The sequence below is a fragment of the Labeo rohita genome, chromosome 17 (assembly GCF_022985175.1).
Source record: "Labeo rohita strain BAU-BD-2019 chromosome 17, IGBB_LRoh.1.0, whole genome shotgun sequence".
Classification (NCBI taxonomy): domain Eukaryota; kingdom Metazoa; phylum Chordata; class Actinopteri; order Cypriniformes; family Cyprinidae; genus Labeo; species Labeo rohita.
Window position 1 is genome coordinate 21423932 of NC_066885.1, and position 25602 is coordinate 21449533.

Sequence of the window (25602 nt, forward strand, 5' to 3'; positions counted from 1 at the left end):
TGCAAAATGTTCATTACTGTACCATAATAAGAGGAATCATACAAAATGCATGTTATTTTTAATTTAGTACTGACCTGAATAAGATATTTCACATAAAGACGTTTACATATAATGCACAAGAGAAAATAATAGTTGAATTTACAAAAATGATCTTGTTCAAAAATTTTCATACGCTTGATTCTTAATACTGTGTTGTTACCTGAATGATTTTTTTTTGGTGATAGTTTAGTGATTAAATGTTTAGTGATAGTTGTTCACTGATGAATGTCCTTGTAATTGTGAATGCAGCCTACTAATGTTTTAAGTACAGTTTCATATTGTATTTTTTCCAGTGCTGACCCATCAGAAGTTCTGTGTGAAATGCAGGCACACCCTATCAGCCCTGGTTTGTTGACTCTGGACAGCAGGGCAATAAAGGCCAGCACATGGGGTCTGGGCCATGGGGCAGCTGAATGACTGATGCTGAATTGTGCTGCTTCAGCAGACTCTTATGCCTGTTGTTTCAACAGGAACACAACAGGGGGATGGGATGTAGTTAAGGATGCGGTTTACGCTTATATCCATCGGAAAGTTAATCTTGAATCTCAAAGCTGGTAAGTCATAATGTTTCAATGTTTTACTAATGGCATTTTTACATAGTTCCGCTGAACGCATTGATTTTTTCCATATATATGTGCATTGCCAATATGGTTTTTGCTGTAGATTTAATCTTTAGCCCAGCAAAGGTTTCCTCATTATTTTTTCCCGGAGATGCTCCAGCGTTACGTAAAGCTTTTGAACAATCACGCTAATCAAATCATCTCCATGAGCGAGTTTGGACTTCAGTAGCTCTGCAATCTGCTACATAATGTGCCTTCAGAATCTGTGGATCTCATCTGGCAGAGCCTGGCTCTGTCTCTCTGCTTTTATTCGCTCACGTGGTCTCATGTGCTGTTGGTGAACTATTAACATGCCCATTAAATGCTTAATTACCTTCTCTGGGAAAAGAGGTCTTCTTAATCATGACGGCCCCATTAAGTTTAACTGGTTAATGGCAGTGTTTTTCAACCTGTTGGGAATTGAAAATAAAAGATGGACCAGACAACAATGAACAGAGCTCATTGTTTTCTATTGTTTGTTTATAGCTGGTTGTCTCTACTTGAATAGCTTTATTACCAGCCATCAACTAGTCAGGTTATCAATAGACATTTCACTTGAGATATGTCAACACACGGCTACTCTTTGATCATGCATTCTCATGCAATATAGAAAAGAACTATTGCAAACATAAGGTTCTTATGTTTTTCAGCATGTGGCACTTTGATGTTGATTTTAACCATAGTTCCTTCCTCTCACATATATAATTATATAAACCAACTTTGATCATTTCATGGATGGTGATGGTGGAGCTGTTAGAAGATCAGGCTGAGCGATCAAAAGCTCAGGTCTTGATCACAGACAGCTATAGTGGTTTCTATCAGATTAGAAGTAGATGGTCACATTGGGAGGGGAGACAGGTCAAAGACTATCTAAAACTTTTATGGTCTATAAAACCAACAAACTCAGCTTAGCGAGTGTGCTCAAAGGTCATGGGAATGCTCATGGTTTATATGGACAAACACTGTTTTAAAAGCATTAAATTTTAACATTAAACTAAAGCTTTAAAAGTACAAATACAAGTCAAAAGCAAATTAGAAAAAAAGAAATTAAAGAAAAAAAAATGTTTTTGAGGAAAACATTACAGGAATTTTTTCCATATAGTGGACTTCAATGGGAGCTAATGGGTTGACGGTCCAAATTGTAGTTTTAATGCAGCTTCAAAGGGCTCTACATGATCCCAGACGAAGAATAAGGGTCTTATGTAGCAAAACAATTGGTCATTTTCTAAAAGAAATACAAATTTATATACATTTTAAATCACCAAAGCTTGTCCTGACCTGCACTAGCTCAACTTTACGCTTTACGTAGTCATGTATGAAAGGTCACGCGTGACGTAGAAGGGAGTACAAACCCAGTGTTTATGTACTGAACGTGCAAAGAAAGTCAAATGCCCTTTACAAAAAAGCCAAAACAACGATGTTGGACAATTTTGAAGTTGGAGGAGAACTAAAGTACACAGACGAAGAACTACCCGCGCGTTACCTTTCCAACATGATTACGTAATGTGTAAAGTTGTAGATGCTCATTGCAGAGCTAGTGCAAGATGAGCATTTGTGGTTAAAAAAAATATATACACTTATTTTTTTAGAAAATGACTAATTTGTTTTGGTAGATAAGACCCTTATTCCTCAGCTGGGATTGTGTAGAGCCCTTTGAAGCTGTATTGACACTTCAATTTGGACAACCTGTTCATTCTCATTGAAGTCCACCATATGGAGAAAAATCCTGGAAACTTTTTCCTCAAAAACCTTCATTTCTTTTCAACTGAAGAAAGAAAGACATGAACATCCTGGATGACATAAGGGTGAGTTTTTATGAGGAAATTCTAATTCAGGAGTGAACTGATTCTTTAATGTTTTGGAAGATTTATCTTATGCACACAAAGACTACATTTGATTAATTTGATTAACAAAACAGTAAAAATAGCAATATTACTATTATTACAACTTAATTTATTCCAGTAATAGCAGAATTTTCAGCATCATTACTCCAGTCTTCAGTGTCACATGATCCTTCAGAAATCAAATGTTGTTACTGTCACTGTTATTGCTTTAATCGATTTAATTCAACACTGCTAGATAAAAGTCTTCATTTCTAATTTTTTTTTTTTTGAATGGTTCACGCTGACACAAATGTAGTTTGTCACATGAACATGATCCAGAAACTTTTGACAACCATAAGAGTCAGAATACTTACAATTTTGAACAGTTAATCCATTGTTTTGTTATGAAAGGTATATATAGTTCACCCTAAAATGAAAATTCTGTCATTAATTACTCATCCTCATGTCGTTCCAACCCTGTAAGACCTTTGTTCATCTTCAAAACACAAATTAAGATATTTTTGATGAAATCCAGAGCTTTCTGATCCTGCATAGACAGCAACACAACTACCACGTTTAAGGTTCAGAAAGGTAGTAAGAACATTGTTAAAATAGTCCATGTGACATCAGTGGTTCAACCCTAATGTTTTGAAATTCCGAGAATAATTTTTGTGCGTTAAGAAAAGACTTTATTCAACAGTTTCTTCTCTACCGTGTCAGTCTTCGATGAGTAGATTTCATAACAAATATCTTAATATGTTCCGAAGATGAACGAAAGTCTTACAGGATTGGAACGACATGAGAATGAGTAATTAATGACAGAATTTTCATTTTTGGGTGAACTATCCCTATACCTATCAAACTTGCTTTGAAAGTGCACTTGTGCTGTTCTTCCTTAAAATAAATGTCACTTGGTATGATATTTTGATATATATTGTAATGAAATTCTTACATTATTCATTGTGGCTTATGTGTACTAACATATTCTGTGGCTACTCTGTATTTTTCATGGCTGTTTGATGGTCATGCATTTTAATGAGCATAAATTTTCTATGAAGTTCACATACATATAAGTGTACAAAAATGCTTTTTTTTCCCCAGAGAGCCTCAGGGCAGAATTCCCAGCAAAAGTTAACAGGCAAATTCCAAGTCCAGGCTGAATGAAATTCCCATGTCATGTCGTGTTCTCTACTAGTCGTCCAACCATCCCCCTCCTTCTCCTTCTTTTCCAGACTCCCTCCCTCTCTCTCTCTCTCTCTCTCTCTCTCTATCTCTCAGACCTCCCTCTTTCCCTTTCTTTCATACTCACTGCTCTCCAGAGTTCCATTCTGACTCGTCTGTGTCCGTCAATGTGGTGAATATTTCTGCCTCCTGCCTTCTCCGTGTCACATTCCAGCTTCCAGGGCACAGCGTCCTCCTGACATGGGTTATAAAGAGAAGCACAGCTCCATTACGCATCTGCACACGGCGTTATGATCACCTTTTACCACCAGTGACTTTTTGAACTGTTTTGAATAGGCAAACAGACTATCTAGGAGAATTTACCTTTCCTTTTTCTTCCTTCCTTCCTTGAGTTTTCTGGACTTATATGCAGTCTCACACAGAGAACTCACTCACAAACAGTGGAATACTCAAGTAAAAAAAATCTTTTACGGCTTCAGCTCAGAAGTGTGTGCATGGACAAGAGAAATATACACTGGGTGAGTTTGAGTGGAACTGTATGATGATCATGTTGTCGCTGTGGTGTTGGCTTATTAGTTATTCATTTAAATAAATGAAATGAGTTGAACTCATTAAATAGTATGCATTATAATTTTAAATTATATAATATATACTTTTAATACAATTATATTAAATATATGAAACTATTATATTATATTAAAAGCTGATTAATAGGTGCCTCACAGCCCTAATGCTTTTAATATTCTACTTTTTACAAGTTGAATGTCAGTTATACAGTACATTGACGACAACTGTAATATAAATACAGTATATGTAAACAGAAGTGAGGTTCTCCTCATCGCAATTCAATGCATTCGACTGCCAGTCTTTGGTATCTAGCAGCCAACCGTGTTAATATTTTTCATAATGTGGTTGAGAGCTGACTAGGAAAATGATTTAAGGAAGTTGTAATTGCATAACACACCACTGTTGGATGTGATTTCGGATAAATTAGTCATTTCAATTGCAACGTACCAGATTATCTATATTCACAGGTGTGGAATAGGCTGAAAGTCAGTTCGTCAGTCTCAGGTGGGGGGTTTGTGCGAGCGCCATGGTGAAGTTGAAAGGGAACACCTTTGCTCTCTGTGTTAAATAAAAGCTGTTGAATGACTCTCAGGGGTTCTGGACTCTGTTTGAACAACAGCACGCTCGCAGGATTTCCTTTAACACTTCACATTAGATTTATGTCTTTCTCTGCTCGGGAGGGCCGAATAGGGTCAACATCGTCCCTCGAGCACAACCAGACACCCACTGATGACTGAAACAAAACCTTAATGTTGATTATGGCTTTTTGATTAACACTTTGCAATACGATTCAAAAAGTATTGTAAAAGTATTGCCGGTAAAAGTATTGTAATTTTATGTAGTTCACCCCAAAAATGAAAAATCTGTCATTAATTGCTCACCCTCTCAAGAACTTAATTCATTATTGCAACACAAATTGAGATATTTTTGATGAAATCTGAGAACTTTCTGACCCTGCATAGACATAAACACAACTGACACATTCAAGGCCCAGAAAGGTAGTAAGGACATCATTAAAATAGCGCATGCGACATCAGTGGTTCAACCTTAATTTTACGAAGCTACGAGAATACTTTTTGTACATAAAGCAAACAAAAATAACTACTTAATTTAATAATTTCTTCTGCTTCAATCCTCTGGTTGTAAAGAAAGCAAAGCGCATCCAGATTCTACATCAGAACTTCGGCATGCGTTATGGTGCTGTCGTGAACATGGACTGACACGGAAAAGAAGAAATTGTTAAATGAAGTGGTTATTTTTGTATTCTCGTAGCTTCATAACATTACAGTTTAACCACTGATGTCACATGGACTATTCTATATCCATGCGCATCTTAAAGTCGTTCTGTAATCAGTAGTAAATCTCCATCAAGTGTGTGCTCTCAGATGGAGCAGCGTTGACTACACAGAGCTGTAGTTCACCGACAAACTATGCAAAACCACGCAGACGATATCATCGATATTATACATTGATATTATCAAATCGCACTGTGATAATAAAGTTGCTTGCGTAGCCTCTCAGTGACCTACGGCTCTGTGTAGTAAATGCTGCTACATCTGAAAGCACATGGAAATACCACATTTAATAACATGTTTTTACTCCAGACCAGGGTTGCCAGGTTTTCACAACAAAACCCGCCCATTTGCTACTCAAACCTAGCCCAATCGTGTTTCGAGGGGGGTCCTCAGTTAAAAATCGTATTCCGAGAGATAAAATACACGTTTTTGTCAGGGTTTCCCTGGTAAATTTGTATTTCAGGGGCTAAATATGATGTTATTGGGGTCGCTTCAACCTACAAACATCAAAAAGAACCCACAGCAAAAGTGTTAAAGTAGCCCAATTCTGCGGGAAAACCGCAGACTTGGCAACACTGCTCCAAACTTACTTTTACTGCTGAATCAATAAAAACAGTTAAATCTTTTGTTTATTCAGCTGCAGTCGGTATTTTCTGCATTTCTTCTGCGAGGCATATTTAGAGTTTGCGCACAACAGCGCCCTCTGGCCTTCGGATGGCAATTTACTACTGATCACAAAACCAGGCTTCACTGACAAGATGCGTGCATGAATATCACACATTTTCCTAATATCCATTGCGATATTATCACGATTTATCGTGCAGCCCTAGTACTTACTACTTTTCTGGGCCTTGAATGTGTTACTGTCTATGCAGGGTCAGAAAGCTCTGGGATTTTATCAAAAATATCTTATCTTGTGTTTTGAAGACAAACAAAGGTCTTATGGGTTTAGAACGACATGAGGGTGAGTAATTAATGACAGAATTTACATTTTTGGGTGAACTACCGCTTTAAAACACTTAACCTTATTGTAAACCGTTGACTTTTTATTAGTGATTAAACAGAAATCGCAGCCTAGATACCTCAGTCAGGAAGTTTAGCATTATATTCTTATCTAATGTTAACACTAACAGAAGCTTTTCTGTGCTGGTCAGCGGAGTCAGTATAGAGGAAGTCATTCCTCCTATTTTATACGTCTGTCGTCAAACACACAAAGACCTTAATGTCTAAACCATAATTGAGCTATTAGCTAATAGCTACCTAGCCAATTCTTAGAGTGTGATGTCCTTGTGCCCACAGACCTCATGACTCGAAACAATACTTTCACTCACCTTTAGAGTCTGCCTGCTGTCGCCTGCTCTGGTTCTCGTGGGTCTCTAATAGAAGGACCAGATGTTGGCAGGACTTCCTGCCACTCTAGTGGTCTTAGACAGCTGCTTTGTGTCAGCTCCTGTCCCGGTTCTCACTCCTAGAGCAGTAACTGTGGGGCCAGTGGCCCTGAACACACACTGGACGGCATTGTTCAGCGAAACAGCCTGGATTCAAACAGGTCTGAGTTGAAGTAAGTGTAGTGGCCAGTGACTTCAAACTGAATGGTCATGTTGTTCCAGACCTGTATGCCCTCGGTCTCCTGTAGGAACACAAAAGGAGATATGTAGATGAATGTTTTGCTCTTTTCTATACATTGAAAAAATAGGGCCTGTCAAGATCCACAAAGGACAAAAAGCACCACCAAATTCTTATTACCATATACTTAAAATGTTATTCACTGTGACACAAACTACTTTTTATCATCAGCATGTTTTTAAATATTTCCTGAAGTCTTTCAGGGAATATTGTTGTTCAGTACGCTCCCCATGTCACATTTTTTGCCCATTTTCAGTTGTTCTCCAAACTTAATTTAATTTTTCCCTGTTGGTTTGGCTGGTTGAAGTCACTATGCACTGTTATAATATAATTCAACAAAGCCTTCTGTCAGTCTGAATCAGGCTCAATAATACACAGGACTCTGGCAGCGAGCATGTGGTATTTTATGAGCCCCTGTGCCATTAAACCTTAGGAATTGCCTATGTTTTGCATGAGATATGTGTTTTGTGCCGCGCTATGGTCGGCCTATCACAAGCCTTCATGATTCAGCAAACAGCAGCTCTGCCAATAGGCTGCAGTTAAGCAATTAAAGAGAAAACAAGAACAAGTGGCTATGGTTAAAAGGAAAAGAGCAAGAAACAAATAAAAAACAATGGGCCTTTGTGTTGTGTTTTAAGGTTTACATCATTTTAAAACAAGCCTGCCTCAAAACTAAGTCTAACTCTATAACAATAAAAAAGCTGTTCACACAGAATGCGTTTTTGCATTCCACTGTGCTACCTTCCGTTGTTTTACTATGCAAATGTGAATTAGATATGCATTAGATATTAGATATGCAAATTGCACTTTTTTTAATTAAATATTTTTTTGTCATTATTAAGACAGGACAGATCAGAAGTGATAGGAAGCGAAGTGGGAGAGAGAGATGGGGGTGGGATCGAGAAAGGTCCTCAAGGTGGGATTCGAACACGGGACGCAACGGCGCTGTATGTTGGCGCACTGCCCATAAGGCTATCAGCGCAGACAAACAGCACTTTTTAAAAAACCTGCGTCTTGCAAATTTACACACAAAAGCACATTCTGTGTGAAATTAAATCGGTCAAAGGTGCACCATGTTACGCTGGACCCATTAAAGCGAACATTTGAATGTGTTGTTGATGTAGGAAAATGCAGGAATTAGCTCAGAAATACTGCTGACAACTTGGCGCTTTGAGACACGTCACATCTATTGTAGACATCAGGCAGCTTCACTGATTATAATAGGTTTTATTTGCTTTTGACGAGGCATGCGGCTTGCATTTGGTGTGAAGTCAGCTATATTACAAGTCTTCTGAAGCTGACCTCATTAATTATAGCAGTTTAAATAGTTCAAAACTTAACTTAAAAGGATTTGCTATGGAAGAAAGAAATTCATGGGTTTGGAAGATATACGTGTGATTAAATAAAAGAATTTTAATTTTATAGACACTAACCCTTAATATGCCTTTCATGAGCTTGTGTGGCGAACAAGTTTAGCATAATAAGCCTCAAAATGCTTTTAACAGTTCTTTGGCAGCCAGGAAGTCTAATCTGCATTAGAAACTGATTGTAGTTTCTGTTCAAAGCTTGATCTTGGATAAATATGGTAATACTTAGCATCTGTCCACACAGACAGTTTCTTTCTTTGTGAAACAAACTATTATACTGCAGATCAGTTAATGTCTGATATTACCAGAGCTGACTCTTTGACCTATAATTATGGAGAAGCTAATTGTTTAATTCTGAGCCAGGTGTACGACGCCTCTAGCAGAGATCAACTGTGCAGGCAACATTTCAGCTGTTTGCTACTAACCATTGCTAATACACAATGGTTTGCTTTTCTTTCAGACCTGAGATTATTTTACATGCAGTGTAGCAAGTGACTTTGGCCAGCTGTTTAATTTGTTGGGGTTCTGCTAAAGGTTAACTAATATTTTTTAGGAGCAGCTAACATAAATGCGTACTGCATGAAACTTATTAAGATGGAAATAAAACTGCAAGTGAAATGAAAGATCAAGTGTTCTTCATAATCGTCAAATAGGCCTCTCAGGTATCTGATCAAAGATGAGACTGTGTACCATGTGCGCTACGATGGCTGAATGCGTGTTTGTTTATCCTGTGGGGTCTGCTCTGAATGTGCGTGCATGCGCTTCGATGTGTGTTCATGTGATCTGTCAGTAAGAGCATAATCTGGCCTCTGGCTTGCTTACGTGGTGAAGCTAGGTCTGAGAGACAGGGCTTTTGTGAAGGACAGTGGAATGGCGTGAACCTTGCAAGGTATACATTATTACTTTAGTACAGAGCCCTGCACATGACATGCCACAAATGTAGAATTTATTCGTTGTTTTATTAATTATATTCGTTGTTTTATTAATTCAGTAATTAGTAAACAGTACTAGTCACATTGTTCTAATTTGTTCCCCTTATTTAGATTTTATTAAAATGAGAAAACAAATTAGCACACATTAGCCACAATTTACTACAACAAGGGAACAACTTACCATAACATGGCCATGACTTTATGAGGCCAGGGAATGATTCAGTACAACTTGGCCACGATTTACTAAAACAAGCAAGTGAATCAGTACAACTTGGCCACAATTTACTAAAATAAGCAAGTGAATCAGTACATCAAGGCCACGATTTACTGAAATAAGGAGTGAATCACTACAACATGGTTACAATTTACTAAAATAAAGGAGTGAATCACTACAACATAGTTACGCATTAATTAAAATATGAGAGTCAATCAGTACAACACGGCCAAGATTTACTAAAATAAGTGAGTGAATCAGTACAACTTGGCCATGATTTACTGAAATAAGCAAGTGAATCAGTACAGCACGGCCACGATTTACTAAAACAAGGTAGTGAATCAGTACAACCTGGCCACGATTTACTGAAATAAGGAGTGAATCAGTACATCATGGTTACAATTTACTAAAATATGGGAGTGAATCAGTACAACATGGTCACGATTTACTAAAACAAGGGAGTGAATCAGTACAACCTGGCCATGATTTACTAAAACAAGGGAGTGAATCAGTACAACATGGCCACGATTTACTAAAACAAGAGAGTGAATCAGTACAATTGGCCATGATTTACTAAAACAAGGGAGTGAATCAGTACAACATGGTTACAATTTACTAAAATAAGGGAGTGAATCAGTACAACATGGCCACGATTTACTAAAACAAGGGAGTGAATCAGTACAACCTGGCCATGATTTACTAAAACAAGGGAGTGAATCAGTACAACATGGCCACGATTTACTAAAACAAGTGAGTGAATCAGTACAATATGGCCACGATTTACTAAAACAAGCGAGTGAATCAGTACAACATGGCCACGATTTACTAAAACAAGGGAGTGAATCAGTACAACCTGGCCATGATTTACTAAAACAAGGGAGTGAATCAGTACAACCTGGCCATGATTTACTAAAACAAGGGAGTGAATCAGTACAACATGGCCACGATTTACTAAAACAAGGGAGTGAATCAGTACAACCTGGCCATGATTTACTAAAACAAGGGAGTGAATCAGTACAACATGGCCACGATTTACTAAAACAAGCGAGTGAATCAGTACAACATGGCCACGATTTACTAAAACAAGCGAGTGAATCAGTACAATATGGCCACGATTTACTAAAACAAGCGAGTGAATCAGTACAACTTTGCCACGATTTACTGAAATATGGGAGTGAATCAGTAAAACATGGTTATGATTTACTAAAATAAGGGAGTGAATCAGTACAACATGGCCACAATTTAATACAATAAGGGAGTGAATCAGTACAACATGGTCACGATTTACTAAAACAAGCAAGTGAATCAGTACAACCTGGCCACGATTTACTGAAATAAGGGAGTGAATCAGTACAACACGGCCACGATTTACTAAAACAAGGTAGTAAATCAGTACAACTTGGCCATGATTTACTAAAACAAGCAAGTAAATTAGTACAACTTGGCCATGATTACTAAAACAAGGGAGTGAATCAGTACAACATGGCCACGATTTACTAAAACAAGCAAGTAAATAAGTACAACTTGGCCATGATTTACTAAAACACGGGAGTGAATCAGCACAACATTGCCATGATTTAATAAAAAAGGGAATGAATCAGTACATCTTGGCCACGATTTAATAAAATGAGGGACCAAATTAGTACAATGTGGTGATGTTTTAATGTTGATGTTTTAAGTCATGGGAATGAATTCTTAATTTAAGGACACAATTTTAGGTCCCCCACATAGTGTGTGGCTCCAAACTTAATATAAATTGTTCTTTTTAAAGGGTAAGCTTCACTATTACAGTTTTAAATGTTTTTTTTTTTTTTTTTTTTTTTCACATGGATTACAATATGACTCAATAGCCTCTGGTTATACGTTTGCTTGAACTACTGCTGTACTTATTTCATGCCCATGTGGAGGTTGTACATTTAAAGAATAATTACCCATAACCCCAAATTTAAAGAAACGTTCACTTGAGGATAGGATTCAACTGGGAATACTGTGCCAGTCACTTAGAGCCAAGGTACACAGAGCTGCACAAACACAGAACACACACATTGACATCCCTTGGGGCCAGTTTGAACACAGTTCTCCACTAAAGTGCTCAACAAAATGAAGTGATTCTACTAAGAAATTCTCTAGTCAAAAGCTTCATTCTGTTTCCAAGAAGCCTGCCCTAAATGAACTCATCATGTTTTCTTGCTGTTACAGCAAAAATCAGCGGCATGGTAAACATGGCTCTCCTAAGCACCCACTTTTCTCTCAGAGTGGTTATGGGTCAAAGAAACTGGTGCTAAATCAGTACAAAAGCGCAACATCCTTCAACAGCCCTCTGTTTTTCATCTAACTATATCTCTCATCAGGACAATAAACAGTTAAATGTGGCATTATAAAAACATTTTTAAAAGAAAACGGCTATGGTGACGTTAAATAATAGTAGCGTTCTGCCCGTCTCTCTTCTTTTCTAGGCAGCTGAGGTATGGAAAAGCTTTAGTTTCCCATCTGTGTGGGGTTAAGTACATTTAGGTCCTCCAGCTCCACTGTTCTGCTTCACTGAGCTAACAGAGGCTGAGTTGGAGAGAGCTAAGACTGGCCCTGCATTCTGAAACCTAATATTAGAGAAGAAAAAAAGCGAGGGAGAAATAAAAAAAATAAAAAAAACGAGGCAGAGAGGAAGTGTAGCATTAAGGCTGGCAAATGAATCTGCCCAAAGTCATGTTTTGTGATTATAATGAGGGTGAAGCGGTGTAGCGCAGGCAAATGAGAGTGAAATAAATCATGGCCGTATTTAGGATCTCAGGCCGTAACATGAAATACAGATTTAATTCTGTTTGGGTTCTGGCATTTTTCAGTTACGTTTTTTAAGATCATATCTCTAAATATACCCTATAAAATTGAAATCGGACTATTGTTACATGGTTTTTGCTTTGGATATGTACTTCTGAAAGTTGCAGAATGCTTTAATATATAAAGTTTACAGTCTTTCTTTCAGTAAAATGAACCAAAGTATTAATCAAGTGCTCTTTAGAATGACAATGTCCATCCTATAAATCTAAAAATATCACAGGAAATTAATCAATTAATCTAATTATTTAGGGGGGGGCGGGTGTAATCGGGAAAGGTCCTCAAGTCGGGATTCGAACACAGGATGCCCGGAGTGCAATGGCGCTGTATGTAGGTGCGCTGCCCACAAGGCTATTGGTGACGACAGAGTTTTCCTTTAGGCTTTATAGGATTTTGGGTAAATTCGGACAGGCCCCTTTTCTAAACGACCCCGTTATAGCCTCCCATAAGGGAATATTTTTAATAATTATTGTCTTAGAGAGTCCAGAGAATTGTACTGCAGTGTTTTTTTTTTCCAGATTGAGCGGAAAAACCTAGGACTAGTTCGCAAAAGTAGATTTTTTACACTTTCTCAATCAGTTAAACAAATGATTTGATTGAAAGTGGAGGGTCAAGAGTCAAAGTTGTCCAGAATGAGGAGTTCTATCGTATGATATGAATATTGTGTGTATATGCGTTACTTTACTAGTTACCTGAAAAAAGTAATATTATTACCTAACTCGTGTTACCCCCAACACTGTATATATACTTTTAAAAATCAAAAATCTAATACATTTAATAAAAATCATAACAGAACAGAACTTCAATATTGAAGTTATCATTGGTATGGAAGATAAAGACTATAGAGCTTAGTTACTGAAAATGTTTAAACCTTCTCATTCTGTTCTTTTTAAATGACTGTGTTTCTGTAAATGTGCACTTCAGTTAAGTCTATAAACCATGCAGGCTCATAGTGGATTAAATGCAGTGAATTATTAGGCCGAGTCCAATGTGTGTGTGGGATTATGTGATCAGACATTGACATTTTGAGCATTCATATGTGCCGTCTTTCCTAATCTTCCTTTATGAGGTGTGAGGAGATTGAGTGTTTTGTGGTTACAACCAACTCTGGAAGGGATTAAAAACTGAACGATACAAAAAACAGTCATTAGTGGTGGGAATTCAGTTTGCTTTACGTCAGATCAACTGCTCACCCACTCATTTTACTCCGTGTATATTTGAGGGGTTTGATTATGTAGCAAAAACATGACTAGTTGAGGGATTCCTTTGTTTTACACTCTCTGTATTATCATGCATTTTCTAACTTTCTTTCTCTGAATATTCTTTGACCAGAGTTCCATTTTGTCATTTGTTTTTATCAGAAACAGCTGTGGGAAAACTGTGTTGACCTCTATTTTTAAACATTTCCTCTAAAAATAGAAATCTGAAAACTCTCCAATGTATCTTTTTTTGAAGACTAGTTTAATCTCTCTCTCCTATGAAAACAATGATGAAGTCTGTGAAATTCCCCCTGCTCTTTAATTTCTCCGCTGGATCTCATAAGTTCACGATAAACAGACCCCAGTGAGAGAACATATTTTTATAAGGTCACTCTGTAAGGACAATAAGAGGCTCCCTGTGATATTTAGGGATTTAAATGGTCTTGCGCTTGTACGCAGTTTGTATCCCAATCCTCTGATGAAAAAGTTTATGTAATGTTTTTTTCCACAAGATGTGGTCTGTTTCTGTTTATTTTGACGCTCGGAAGACATGTTTGTAGAAAGGGAAACTCTCTTAGGAAGTTAACTTTTTCAGCAGACAACATTCAGCATGTGAATACGCAGATTTTAGTTTAGTATAGTATAATTAATGAAAGTCAGTGGGGCGTAAAGTTGTTTTGGACTCTGTTAACCTTTATTGTATGTGAGCATTCTTCAAAATATCTTTTTCCACAATTAAAAAAGATTTTCGAGGGGTGAACTATTCTTTCAGGAGCAAAACACTTGCAAAATGCACCTGTTTACCGCTCCACCTGTTTGTTTGTTCTTGAGGAATTGACACGGATGGCACATGAAAATGCCTGGCCAGCTAAAAGTGACCTGATGGGTCAACAATGCTGTGCAGCATGGCTGGTTGGCATGCTTGTGGGAGGTCTAGTTGACATTGACTCATTTTAACCCTGGCTGTGAATACTAATGACAGCAGTTGTGCACCCATTATTGTCTCAACTTAAATATCATGTTATAGTTGGGAAACAGGTGCTTGGATTCCTGTTAAAATGATTAGAGCCTGTAAACGTAAAATGAATTAGTTATTTGTGCCTATATGCAGCTGAAATGAGAACAGTCGTGCTTCTTAACTTATTCAGTGAGGAACAACGTAATTTTAGAGTTGCTCGTTCGCTCGACGTCTATTTGTGAAGTCAAATGAAAGAGTATTGGCTCATGCCAGCTTTGAAGCTCAGGTTTGGGCTTAGTTTGGCTCGGTGTCTGATTAAAGCCAGGCTCCGTTGGTCAAGGTCCTGAAATACTACAGGCTGCTGGCTTCAATAAAGCCCTGCCAAAAATGAGCCGCCGCTTTCCTCTCTTGATTGCGGTACATAACGGTGGTTCCATCTGGAGGACAACGGTGAAAACACTTTTAAAGTATTTGAATGGACAATTCTAGGAAAACACTGTAAAGTAATTCATTCAAGAATGTAATGGGCCTGGTGATTAAGCTTCAAAAAAATTATTTTCTGATGAATTTATTTAGGTATTACAACAGATAATGAGGAGGCATGTGCTGAAAAATGGATTCAGAGTTTTGCTGATAGATTTTAATGACTTACACGTTTACTCCGCATTGTTTGAATCTGCACGATTAAACCAAATCTCTGTCAAAGAAAATATCATAGTATAAGAGACAAGATTTCAGTCATATCTAATTCAAATTAATACAATTTAACCCTCTGAGCGGTACGGTTCCACATATGGGATTCTTATTTCTGTGCCCCTGTGAGTACGGTCCCACATTATGGGATTTAGAACGTTCTGTGTCGTCATGCAACTGCCAAATTCAAACTGTGTTTTCGCGCGCTGGCTGGCACTGAGCCACAGAGAGACTCACAGTCAGATAGAAAACTTTAAACTCACCAGTGAAAGGGTTAACGTAGCAGTTGACCTAACAATCAAAATTTGCTAAAAATGTACTCACCCTATGAAAGTCAGTTTCTGCCACTGAATAAAGAACAAAAAAGGTAATTGCTAGTTCTTCATCTCACAATTCTGACTTTTTTTCTTGCAACTGCAAGTATAAATCACACAGTTCTGACTTTTTTCCTCAGTACTGCGTGATATAAACTTGCAATTTTGACTATTTGTATTAGAATTGTCAGATATAAACTTACAATTCTGAGAAATTAAGAACAGCAGGATTTAAACACTCAATTGTGATAAAATTCTCAATTCTTACTTTTTTTTTTTTCACACAATTCTTTGTGAATTGCAAGTTATAAATTGCGAATTACAAAGTCCAACACTGAAAGGAGAAAGAGGACTGATGTGCTATCAGATTTGCAAGTTTACAATTCAGACTTAATAACTCGCAACTGTGTTATAAAGTCAGAACTACAAGACAAAAACTCACAGTTCTGAGGATTGTGACTTTATATCTTAGAATTGTGAGTTTTTTCTAGCAATTTCCAGTTTATATCTCACAACTCTGAGAAAAAAACACAGAACTGCGAGTTTATATCTTGTAATTCTAAGAAAAAAATTACAAAAAATACAAAAAATGAGATTAATAACTTGCAACTGTTTGTTATAACGTCAGAATTAACGAATTAACGTCAGTTTTTTCTCGCAATTGTGAGTTTATATTACGCAGTTCTGAGAAAAAAGTCAGAACTGTGAAGAAACAAGAGAAAAAATGAGATTATTTACTCAAAATGGTATGATAAAAGTCACAATTGTGACTATTTCGGAGAACTGTGAGATTTAAACCAATTCTGAGTTTATATCTTGCAATTCTGAGAAAAAAGTCAGAACTGCAAGTTTGTCTCTCGTATTCTAAAAAAAGATTCTGAGAAAAGAGGAAAAAAATCAGATTAATAACTCACAACTGTTTGTTATAAAGTCAGAATTGTGAGATATAAACTCACAATTCTGAGGAAAAAGTCACAGCTGTGAGATTTAAACAGCAATTCTGAATATTTTCTCGCAATTGTGAGTTTATATCTTGCAATTCTGAGAAAAAAGTCAGAACAGTTTATATTACGCAGTTCTGAGAAAAAAGTCAGGACTGTGAGTTTATGTCTCACAATTCTGAGAAAAAAGTCACAATTGTAACTATTTCTGAGAAATGCCAAATTTAAACTTCAATTCTACGTTTTTTTCTCGCAATTGTGAGTTTATATCTTGCAGTTCTGAGAAAAAAAGTCAGAACTGTGAGTTGAAGATAAAAGAGAAAAAATTAGATTTACTCAAAATGGTATGTTACGTCACAATTGTGACTATTTCTGAGAACTGCGAGATTTAAACTGCAATTCTGAGTTTATATCTCACAATTCTGAGAAAAAAACAGAACTGCGAGTTTATCACTCGTATTCTAAAACAAAAATTCTGAGAAAAGAGAGAAAATGAGATTAATAACTTGCAACTGTCTATTATTAAGTCAGAATTGCGAGATATGAACTTGCAACTCTGAGGAAAGTCACAATTGCAAAATTCTGAGTTTTTTCTCGCAAGAGTTTACATTATGCAGTTCTGAGAAAAAAGTCAGAACTGCAAGTTTACATCTCGCAATTCTGAGAAAAAAAAGTCAGAACAGATTTATATCTCGCAATTCTGAGAAAAAAAAGTCAGAACAGAGTTTATATCTCGCAATTCTGAGAAAAAAATCAGAACAGAGTTTATATCTCGCAATTCTGAGAAAAAAGTCAGAACTGCGAGGTGGTAACTCGCAATTGCAAGAGAAAAGTCTGAATTGTGAGATAATAGTTGCAATTACTTTTTTTATTTGTTTATTCAGTGGCAGAAACGGGCTTCCATATACCCTCAGGCCATTCAAGATGTAGATGAGTTTGTTTCTTCATCAGAACAGAAATTTTGCATTACATCACTTGCTCACCTACGGATCCTCTGCAGTGAATGGGTGCTGTCAGAATGACAGTCCAAACAGCTGATAATTACATCACAGTAATTCGCATGACTCCAGTCTATCAGTTTATGTTTTATGTGTTTGCAAATATGAAAATCTATCATTAAGATGTTTTAACTTCAAACTGTTGTTCCTGACTAGATAGAGTCCTCTATCTATAATATTGCTTTCTCAAGTGAAAAAGTTGTCTCGTCTGAATCAGGAGAGAAATATGCATATATACAAACGCTATTTACAGCCAAAAACAGTTCTAAACAAATATGTTGGTGGATTTTTAAGTGTTAGAGGACAACAGGGGACAGATTACGAACAGGCATTTTGGCCACAAGCTACAGTTTAAAGTTAAAACGCATTAATGACACTTTGTTTCTTGCAAGCAACCAGCTTCTCACTTCAATTCATGTGGATTACTTCTGGATTATTGTGATGCTTTCATCAGATGTTTCGAGCAAGTGATGTAATGCTAAATTCCTCTTGCTTTTCTTTTATCTCTCATTATTTAGTTGAATATTTTCATAAATCTTTAAATAAGATTAAATTACAAGCCTCTCTTATCCTTGTATTGATGTTGGAAGAAGTTAAGCAATTTAGATCTATTTTAATATGAAGACAGGATACGACCCATGAGATTTCTGTGGGAAAGAAGGACTTGTCCTGGGAAAAGTCCACTGCCGTTTCCAAAAACATGACGAGATAAAAACCACAAGATCAACAGTTAAGTCATATACTGTTTTCCAACCATAAAAATAGCCTGAAGTACTGATAGGACAACAGATAATAATTTTTAAACCGTTACATGAGCAAAACTAGAAAGGAATGCTCACTGACCAGTCATTTCTCAATATGCTCTGATATCCCATCCTGATATGATTCATTCGAAGTTCATGTTGTAATTTATTACGCAGAAATTAGTGTTTTACGCACTGTGGCTTTCAAATAGTCAGATAATTGGCCTGACCCAGTGAACACCATACAACTTAAACACACATTATTGTTTTTTTGGTTTTCCTGTCTAGTTAGGGAGGTTTTGGTCCTGACTAATCACTGTGGTTAAATGGAGGAGTGCGTGTGTACCGGAAAAGGACTCATAGTGATACTGTGTGATCTACGATGTCTGACACACACAAACACAGGAACACAGTTTGGGAAGGAGAGTTTTCCACTGAATGCCTTATCGTAACACTGAGGGGGCTGATCTGTTATATAGATCATTATGACTCATACAGTAGCCCTTCTTTTTTTTCTTTTGCTTTGTCTGTCAGCACTGAGGAGCCAAAGGGAGGATGCTGAAGTTTCTTTCTCATTTTGTCTTACTTTCTTTTGTTCTCTTTTCTCTGCAGTGTGAGATCGCATAGATGAACCACTATGTATCAACACACTCCAGGTAAGACTAAATCTATAGTGCTGTTCTGTATTAATCAGGTCAAATGAATCACAAACTGTAGAAACTAACAAAAACTAAAACATTTTTAGTAGATAAAGTAAGACTGGAGCACTTGAGTAATAATAATACTAATTAATTAATGTTGCTGTAATTTTTGTGAGAGAGAACAAGCATCACAGATCGTAGCACTTCGTAAAAAATTACGAGAGGGCTCCACAGAGTGTTTACACTTGAAAATACTGTCTAAACATCAAATTATGGTGCAGAACCTGGGAAAGATTCATAATTATAAGACAGTAATGAGGGTGAATGAAGAGCTTCATGAGATTGCACAGAAGAAGAGATCCAACCGTTAAATGAGCTTACAGTAGGAGTGCTGGGTAACAGATACTTTCCACAAATAGGGTACAAAATAAGGCTTTGAAAATGTAAAGTTTAAAAACTAAGGCTTTTTTCTATTCACTGTAAACTTTGCAATTTTTGCAACATTATTATGTTAATATAATCATGTTTGTGTCATAAAAATGTATTAATAAATAGACAAAATTTAGAAAAATATAATTTCTAGGGGTAGGATATTGTACTTTTTTTTTTAACTCAACAAGGACACATTAAATTGATCCAAACTGACAGTAAAGATGTTTTTAATGTGGTTTGTAATGCTGTTCTATTTAAAAAATACATCACAGCTTCCACAAAAATATTAAGAAGCGAACTGTTTTCAACATCATGTGACACTAAAGATTAAGGTAATACTACTAAAAATTCAGTTATTTTTTGGATCAATTAAATGATGTATGTAAATTATTTTGATCAAATATATGCAGCCTTGGTGGGCATAAGAGACTTTTATTATTTATTTATTTATTTATTTTAAATCTTACCAACCCCAGACTTTTGAACAATGTATGATTAAATTATAAAAATTACTATATTATAAAGAAAATAGAATGAGAATTGACTTTTTTTCTTGTATTTTTGTATTCTGGGTTGCATGGAAACCCAATTCTGCCACTGAAAATTAAATTTAAAAAAAGGAAAAAAAAAAAGGTGTGACTTTTTATCTCACAATTCTGATTACTTTTTTAGAATTTATTTCTCAGAATTGTCAGTTTATGTCTCAGAATTATGCATTTATGTCTCACAATTCTGCATGAGAAAAAAGTCAGAATGCAAGTTTACATCTAATATAAACTAAATAAATTTGCAATTCTGACAAACAAGACAAACACAATTCTGAGAACACATCAGTCTCAAAATTGGACTTCATATCTCGTAATTGCGAGTTTATATCTCACAGTTCTGAAAATTTGAAAGATACAAACATTTGCGAGGAAAAAGTCAGAATTGCAGGATGTGAACTTTATTTCTCGCAATTGTGGGTTTATATCATGCAATTCTGAGAAAAAAAAGTCAGAATTGTGAATTTATATAACATAATTCTGTCTTTATAACTCACAATTATGTAAAAAGTTAGAATTCTGAGATAAAAAGTTGCAATAACCTTTTTTTTTTTTATTAAGTGGTGTAAACAGACTTCCATAAGTTTATAAACAGGTATATATTAGGTATATATTAAACAGGTTTATAAAATAGTTTTCACTACAATGAATTGAATATCAGATTATCGTATTATTCAGTTCACAAAATGATGACACTGTTGTTTGAATGTGATGATTTGATACTGATACATTCAAGAAGTCAAGATTTCTGAGGTGGGAGAGGGCAAAAATCACGATTTTAAGGACACAGACATTTGATGTTTTCAAAATTACCAACACATACCTATATTTTTGGGAAATGCCACTAGTTTATATCCTCATTTACACTGAAAGAGCGCCTGTCTTCCTCTAAAGGAGACAGAGCGAGACATTCCTTTACACCCACGTGAATGACTGGCCCAGAGTGCCGTCTACCTTCAGCCCAGACTACTGCTGAAAAACATCTGACTAACTCAATCTTTCTGTCCAGCCATCCTGTCACACTGGTTTTCTGTTGTTTGCGTTCAGCCACCTTTGTTTCATTATGTTTTATTTATTCTTCTTGGGATGAAAGACAAAAACCAGCCAATATGTCCTGGCAATTTGGCAATAATCTACTAGTAAAAATTTCCCCAGTGCCTAGAAGTGGTTTTACAAGGGGGAGAGAGAATGACAGAATGTCAGGATGGCATTCTATAATTAATTCTTTAAGTAAGGTTATAATTTCTATTATAAATTGTCTCAACTGCAGTCGTCAATCATCTTGTCAGTGAATAATAATGTATACGTTGGATGTCTTTTTGTCTGATCTTGTGTGACAGTTTGATGAGGAGAAATTAAACTTTAGGTTGTTACAATGTCTGTGGTTGTACAGAAAGATATAGCATTATTCTGCTGTTTGGAAATTTCCAGCCAGTCAGTAAAAATAGTTTCTCTGCACACAAGGTTATGGTACAGCCTAAATGTAGGGAGAAATCCCAATATAATTACACTCTTTTTAAACAACATCATTATAAGCTATGGTTCAGCGCTTCCCTTTATAGAGATTTTAAAAAATGAAGGTGGGTTTAGACTGGTTTTAACTTGCGGTCTCACCCTCTTTCACTTTCTTTCAGTGCCACACAATAAGTGATCCAGAGAGCGTCTGCGTGGATGAAATGGTTACAGCTTTCCTCAATGAAAGGCAAGCCACTACTGAGGAGATGGCTTTAGTAAGCAATGCACTGGCTGCTTACTCCTTCATAGCAGGTAAAAGCAGGTTTGGTTCACTGCTACTACACTAACAGCCCCAAAGCTATACCCTGCACTAAAGCTGGCCGATTAATTTCATTTTATTTTCAATTACAATTTTGTCTTGCACATCTTGAAGAATCGTAAGATAACTGTGCCACATTCATTTTTGCTGTGATGGTCCCGCTTACTTTCTACTTTTTGTTTTGTTTTTTCATAAAAATTGTATTTATTTTATTTATTGATTTATTTTTTATTTATTTTATTGTATTTAAAGTGTAAGAAAATCCACTGATATCTTATAAAAAATAAGTTCAATTATTGTCTGAAATCAATGTCAGTAAGTAATGGTGTTAAATATTCATGATCTCAATACTGAGAAAAATAATCATAATTTTTGGCAGAATCAAGCAGCCTTACTGTACACATGTTCCCCTCCTTGCTTTATATTGCAAAAAAATAAAATAAAATTATATATATATATATATATATATATATATTTTTTTAGATTTTTAGATTTATGTATACAATCTAATCTAATATATATATATATATATATATACACAGAGGAGCAAACTTTTGATGCAATGTATTTTCATGTATTAACTTCTATTGTGTATATATAAAACTTACTTTCTACTTATTTATCTTTTTTTTCTAAAAATGTGTATATATATATATATATATATATATATATACTTTTTTTTATTATTATTATTATTATATGTAAAGTACAAGAAAATCCACTGTTAAGAAGGAAGAATAAGTTCAATTACTGTCTAACATCAATGTCAATAAGTAATAAGTAATGCTATAATTATGATCCTAATATTGAGCAAAATAATCAAAATTTTTGCCTTATTGTAGTGTTTTTCCCTCCTTGCTTTATATGGCAAAAAGTATTTTTAGATATATATTTTTATATCATATTTTAAAAATAGCTTTTAAATATATTCTAATCCTTTTACATATTTCAATTTGTTTATTAGTTTTTACTGAAAACTACTAATCATTAATTTTGGTTTGTTTGTTTAACCATATTTAAAGTACACTGTTAAAAAAGAAGAAAAAAGTTCAAATACTTTCTGAAATTAATGTCAGTGAGTAATGGCGTTGAATAATCATAATCTCAATATTAAGCCAAATAATCATAATGTACATACTTCTACACTTTGGCCTTGACTTGAATTTTTTAAATGTTTTAACAAAATATAAAAATGTATATATTTTTTTAAATTTAATTATTAAAAATGTCTTATTTTTAAGAAATCGTAATAAAAGACTTGCTACATGTGTACTGTTTATATTTATTATGTATATACAAATAGTCAAATACACACATCCATGTATACATTTACGAAAAACAAATGTTTACATCTAAAAATGTTTTATATTTAATATCAATTACATGAACATAAATATATACATGCAAATATTTTACTGTATGTGTGTGTATTTATATATACCTAATAAATATACACAGTATAAACATATATTATGTAAACAAAAACTTTTCTTTTGGATGCAATTTACACTACAAACCAGTGTTCATAATTAAGATAATACATAAATTTACAATATCAAGCAGCAAAACGAGCTGTTTTGTACAGCTAAAAATAACTGGAAGCAGATGAGACCTGAAGCCAAACCCATAACATTTACAAATGGCCGCGCCCACAAAAGAGGTGTATAAACGTCTATAAATGCTATAAACAAATAATTATAAACTGGACCTACTTTACTCAGTTACACAATGTAACAGTGGTCCAATGCAAACTGTTACTGACCTTCTTAACTGTTTCTGCAGATCACCCGGAACGGGCGGCACTGTATTTTGTGTGTGGAGTGTGTTTGGGACTCGTTCTCACGCTCATCGCGTTGGTGGTGCAGATCTCCTGTCGAACAGACTGCAAAACGCAACAAGCCCCCAAGAAACCAGGAAAGACTGCGGAGACCACCAGTGACACAAGCGACAGCGATTCGGACTGGGACAATACCTCCGACCTGTCAGCACGCCGCCACCGGCGCTTTGAACGGACGCTCGGTAACGTGTTTACTTCCGCCGAAGAGCTGGAGCGCGCACAGCGATTAGAGGAACGCGAGCGGATCATAAGGGAGATCTGGATGAACGGACAGCCGGACATGCCGGGCACACGCAGCCTGAACCGCTACTATTAAAGTCTCTGAAATAATGAGACGGAAGGTTTGAGGAAATATTAAACAATAAAATAGCTATTAAACATATTTGGGATACAGTAAGGGACTGAGATATGAGAAAAGCCAACACTTACAAAACGTTTCGGAACATCTCTTATGGTGTCATACGTGTTTTTGAAGGTGCACTCAGTATATATATTTTTGGTTTATGTTGCGCCCACAGTCGTATTATACTTATGCTGATACCTATGGTGGCGTGGATGAAAAAACAACGTTTTTAATTTGATTAAGTTTAGGTAAATTTGGACACTTTTGCCAGCTATTTGGGCTATTCGACATAATTAATTTATTTCACGAATGAGTAAGCAACATATACACTCTGCCTTGCTTTATGTAGAATAAATCAGTTCTTATCCACCTTCTGTTTGCTGTAAGAGTGGGCGTGGCCATTTGTACATTTTATGGTTGTGGCTTCCGGTCACATCCACGTCCATTTATTTTTAGCTGTACAAAACAGCTCGTTCTGCTGCTTGATATTGCAAATTGGTGTGTCTTACCATATTATTTTAATGTATTATCTTGATTATGAACACACTGGTTTGTAGTGCAACTGTTTACTGCACGTTGTTATTCTTCTCGTTACTTCCATATAGCGGCTAACGAACAGGAAGTCTCGCCCATATGCGTACTTCTGCGTTAGAATAAGTTGGATAAAGTTACAGGTAGGTTATGGATGTTGACTTCATGATTTATTTTTTTTTTTAAGTGTTATTCATTCCTTGGTGTGTAAAATGTTTTAAGGAGGGAAAATTACTGAGTGTACCTTTAATGCAAACTTGTTTTAATGAAGAATTCACCATGTAAAACAGGTGGAGGAAAAAATAACATGCTTCAGCTTTGAATATGCTTGACTTGAAATACTGTATTTTTAATTAGAATAAATTTCGTCTGAAAGTAGGTTTGGTCACGTGGACATTGGACATTTCAGACACCTAATTTTATTGAGATCTTATTCTTTAGTTGGCTAATATCTTTTTTTATTTAAGCAAAATGTCTTTCTGTTACAAACACTTTTATTATACTAAAGCTTTGTCTTGGAGCTCAGGGTTTTCATGACCTCTGTGAAGGATTTCTCTTCGTTTGTCATATTTTGTCAACTGACAAGACGTAAGGATGGTCTGTGCCTTCATTTTAGAAAAAAAAATCACTAAAAATGAGAAGATACTTGAGGTGGAAAACTTATAGACACCCATTCTAGAAGTATATTTTCATTTTTACAATGTATGCCTTCTTCAAGCAAGTATTAATTATGCATGGAAGACAATCACCTCTGTTTGTACTAGATTTTTCACAGGATAGTATCAGTTTTCAACATGGTGCTATAGGTAAAATCCATCCGTGCGTGAGCACAGTTCACTCCAACTTCATGGCCCAGAAATGTATGATATATCAAATATGTTCCTGTCCTTATCTCACCCTTTGGTGTTCAACACATGCAGCATTTTAATAATGTAACAAAGATGCTTCCACTGTCTCATTCCACACTCATTCAGTGTAAGTGTTTCAACGATATTTCTTTTAATAGAAATATCTGGATTTATTAGAAAATAAATTTGTGTCTGGTTGTCTTTTAACATGGTTGTTTTGAATGTGTATGAAGTAATGTGCCAAACGTTTGTCTGTGGGTAAAGTTACTACATCTTTAGATAAAATAAAAAAACAAAGCTTTTAAAACCATTTGTTTATGGCAATACTT

General features: G+C 35.7%; 1 protein-coding gene across 2 annotated transcripts; it reads left to right on the plus strand.

Moving 5' to 3' along the window:
- Window positions 1-3778: 3778 nt before the first annotated feature.
- On the plus strand, window positions 3779-25591 carry eva1a (eva-1 homolog A (C. elegans)). 2 transcript variants are annotated; one of them, XM_051133764.1, is made up of 4 exons: window positions 3779-4161; window positions 18935-18978; window positions 21575-21707; window positions 23497-25591. In XM_051133764.1, the coding sequence occupies exons 3-4, from the start codon at window positions 21617-21619 to the stop codon at window positions 23865-23867; spliced, it is 462 nt and encodes a 153-aa protein (XP_050989721.1). In that variant the 5' UTR covers window positions 3779-4161; window positions 18935-18978; window positions 21575-21616; the 3' UTR covers window positions 23868-25591. The 2 variants fall into 2 exon arrangements, with proteins under 2 accessions (XP_050989721.1, XP_050989722.1); XM_051133765.1 differs by lacking the exon at window positions 3779-4161 and having other exon boundaries at window positions 18695-18978.
- The last annotated feature ends 11 nt before the right edge of the window (window positions 25592-25602 follow it).